The sequence below is a fragment of the Myripristis murdjan genome, chromosome 21 (genome assembly GCF_902150065.1).
Source record: "Myripristis murdjan chromosome 21, fMyrMur1.1, whole genome shotgun sequence".
NCBI lineage: Eukaryota > Metazoa > Chordata > Actinopteri > Holocentriformes > Holocentridae > Myripristis > Myripristis murdjan.
The window spans coordinates 25341521-25345774 of record NC_044000.1 but is presented as its reverse complement, the minus strand read 5'-3'; the positions used below and the strand labels follow the sequence as shown (position 1 = coordinate 25345774).

General features: G+C 43.0%; 1 protein-coding gene across 1 annotated transcript in view; it reads left to right on the top strand.

Annotated features, from left to right (window-relative positions):
* The first annotated feature begins 425 nt into the window (after window positions 1-425).
* Window positions 426-4254, top strand: part of kalrna (kalirin RhoGEF kinase a) — a 107052-nt gene continuing 103223 nt past the window's right edge. Inside the window, 1 exon segment of the mRNA XM_030080534.1 lies at window positions 426-505. Within this exon segment, the coding sequence (XP_029936394.1) occupies window positions 448-505 (58 nt within the window). The 5' untranslated portion in view covers window positions 426-447.

Sequence of the window (4254 nt, the reverse complement as noted above, 5' to 3'; positions counted from 1 at the left end):
ACACACACACACACGCACACACAGACAAAGAGGAGGGGGGGGGTTGGACTGCTGGAGCAGAAGTCTATTGTTACACATCAGATATTAGATATTTATGTTTTTATTTATTTATATTTATATTTTTCTTCATGTTGTGCAGATGCAGAGCTGGATGAAGTGATTTGATAGAGAGACTCCGACAGAGAGAGAGAGAGAGGGAGAGAGAGAGAGAGAGAGAAAGAGAGAGAGAGGTGTTAACATTGTCCTCGGCTCTGCTGCCAATAAAGCTGAGAGACACAGACAAGACACACACAGAGAGAGAGAGAGAGAGAGAGAGAGAGAGAGAGAGAGAGGCTGGACAGGGAACAATAGAGAGAAACAGAGCCAGGCTGAAACACACACACACACACACACACACACACACACAGGGTAACATGTAGCTGGCCTCGGTGTTGAATCAGATCCGGGATGAATCCTGCAGAGGAGGAGCCGAGCGAGCCCGAGCCTGAGGCTTTCTACCGGACAGGTACTCACACACACACACACACACACACACACACATACACACACACACACACACACACACTCGAATGTGTTTACATGGCTGTTGTACACGTTGGACACTCTCCACTCTCTCTCTTTTTGTCTGTGTGTGTGTGTGTGTGTTTGTGTGTGTGTGATGCAGGCTGACATTACGTTGCTGGTTTATTGTCTCTGATGAGTTTTAGTCAGAAACACCTGAATCACTGAATTCATTATTGAATGAAATACTGAGAGTCTAATAGTTATAATAATGCATTGGAAGCTGTGTGTGTGTATGTGTGTGTGTGTGTGTGTGTGTGTGTGCTAGGTGAAAGCTTTTGTTTATACTGAGGAGGAAAGTGTCATATTGCTTGACTTCTGCAGTTTTCTAGTGCATACCCACCACACACTCACACACACTGACACACACACACACACACACACACACACACACACACACACACACACGTGCTGACCTGCTGGACTCATCATACCACAGCCCAGATGTGTGTTTCCATGACGATGGGCCTACCTGTTTGAAGGTGTGTCTTTAACGCTCACCTGTGGCCGTGTTGACTCATTTCTCCTCCGCTGTCCCATGCTTCACATCGGTGTTTTATTTTGAAAAATCAAGCAGACCAACAGGAAGCGGCTGCCTCACATGAACGTCTCTGTGACTGAGATTCTCTGAAAGAAACACTTTCACACAGATTACCAGCCTCTGTCGGGCTCTCACCAGAGGTATTACAGAGACCAATGAATGATGAGGATGCCCTGTGACATCACCACCTGCTGGAGGGCGGGGCCACGGGCCAACCCGGGTGTGCCTCCGCCCAACTCCCCGCACTTAAACTAGGAAAAGACAACACAGCACAGCAAACCTGACAGTGCAGCATGTTACAGTGTAACATGACTGTGTAACATGACAATGTAACAAGTTACAATGTAACATGACAATGTAACAAGTTACAATGTAACATGACAGTGTAACAGGTTACAATGTAACATGACAGTGTAACAGGTTACAAAGTTACATGACAGTGTAACAGGTTACAGTGCAATATGGCAGTGTAACATGACAGTGTAACAGGCAGTGTTGGGCAAACTACATGGAAAATGTAGTGAGCTAAGCTACCAGTTACTCTGCATTAAATGAAGCTTCACTGCACTGAAGCTACCCTGCAGAGAAATGCAGCAAGCTGAGCTACAATACAATGACAGCATGTAGCTTAACTACATCAAAGATACTTTTTTTTTTTTTTTTTTGACATTGAACTAACTTCATTCCAAGTCACTGCTACCTTAGTGATCAATAAAACTGTCAGTCAAACAGAGAGTCAGGCAAAAAAATGTTAAGTTCAGTAGTTGATACTGTTGAAACTGTGCTTGCTCTGCTTTTACTGCTACAAACCACGGCAGCAGAAACACACAACATACTTCACATAATGACAAAAAGCAGGTGGTGTGTACATGCTAAAGTGGGGGAAGTGTGTATATATGTTAGTGTGTGTGTGTGTGTGTGTGTGTGTGTGTGTGTATGTGTGCACACTTGTGTTTGCATGTCTGCTAGAATTAGGGCACATTTGGAACACAATGTTTAAATGACAGTGTTTAAACTCAATAACTTGGTTCAAATCACAGGAGCTCTGTCATCTTTTTCACCTGCGTGCTCGTGTCCCGCTGCAGCAGACAGGTAGGACAGGTACGCGATGTCAAACGGAAGAGCGTCTGTTGGCTACACCTACAGGTCCAGGAGTGGCGGTGATGTCACCCGCTGCTCCTAGTTAAGGCCGATTTAAAATGCCTTGGAAAACGTACCTTCTGCGGATGCTGCTGTGCTATTTGATCAGTAAAATAGTTTCACTACTAAAAAGCTATTTGATTTGGAAAACAGTGACGCTACGACCACGCTACTGACAAATGTAGTTTAACTAGTCTAACAGGTTACAAAGTAACATGACAGTGTAACAGGTTACAGTGTAACATGACAGTGTAACATGACAGTGTAACAGGTTACAAAGTAATATGACAGTATAATGTGACAAACATGACGATGTAACATGACACACAGTAAGGTGTGACAACATGAGATGAGTGTAACATGACTCAGTGTAACATTTTGTTACTCTGCAGCATCTCAGTTTGTAACTTCTGCTCTGACAAATGGTGACCTGACTAAATGAAAAACTAAATGAAAAATCCAGAAGACAAAACTGCATGTCATTTTTCAGACTGGAGACTAAACACACACACACACACACACACACACACACACTCACAGGAAGGCGCAGGCGGCAGAGCTGCTCAGTGTTATGCTAATCAGTGGTTTTATAAATAGTGCTCTAATTTATCAGACATAAGCAGGAAGTAACACACACACACACACACACACACACACACACACACACACACACACACACACACACACATACCTACATGCAATCAGTGTGTACTGTGTGAATGTTTCAGACTCTGTCTTTGCTTACAGAATAATAACAAAACAAAAGTTTGTGTAATTCTAATTATAAAAATGAATGACAAAATAATCCTGCATGTTTTCCTGCTGTTGGTCCTGCTCAGCATCGGGGGAGCAGCAGAGCAGCAGCAGCAGAGCAGCAGCAGCAGAGCAGCAGCAGCGTGACATAACACACTGTAACATAACACACTGTAAAATAAAACGCTGTAACATAACACCCTGAGACATAACACCCTGTAACATAACACCCTGTAACATAACACGTTGTAACACAACACCCTGTAACATAACACCCTGTAACATAAAACGTTGTAACACAACACCCTGTAACATAACACCCTGAGACATAACTCCCTGTAACATAACACCCTGTAACATAACACGTTGTAACATAACACGTTGTAACACAACACCCTGTAACATAACACCCTGAGACATAACACCCTGTAACATAACACTCTGAGACATAACACCCTGTAACATAACACCCTGTAACATAACACGTTGTAACACAACACCCTGTAACATAACACCCTGAGACACAACACCCTGTAACATAACACCCTGTAACACAACACCCTGTAACATAACACCCTGTAACATAACACCCTGTAACATAACACGTTGTAACACAACACCCTGTAACATAACACCCTGTAACATAACACGTTGTAACACAACACCCTGTAACATAACACCCTGAGACATAACACCCTGTAACATAACACCCTGAGACATAACACCCTGTAACATAACACCCTGAGACACAACACTCTGTAACATAACACCCTGAGACACAACACTCTGTAAGATAACACTCTGTAACATAACACACTGTAACATAACACAATGTAACATAACACGCTGTAACGAAACATGGCACAACGTAACATAGCAGTACACACTGTACCATTACACACATTGACACACTAACATAACACACAACATGACGTGATGTGACGTGACACATGAAGAAGTAACGTACATGATACGATGCTGTAATAGTAATATTATCAGTAATATTGTAATAGTAGTGGTATTAGTGGTATTGTTACAGTGTTACAGTGTTACTCTTTAACATGTTACAGTGCTACTGTGTAACGTGTTATATTGTTACCGTGTAACGTGTTCCAGTGTAACGTAACAGAGCATGGCATCAACACGCCGTCTCAAGGCCAGCACCTCCCTTCCTCCAGCTGCTCCACTCAGGCATGCTGGGAAATGTAGTTCTGTTCACCCCCTCTTAATAACTATGCCTGTTCATACAGTCATGCATG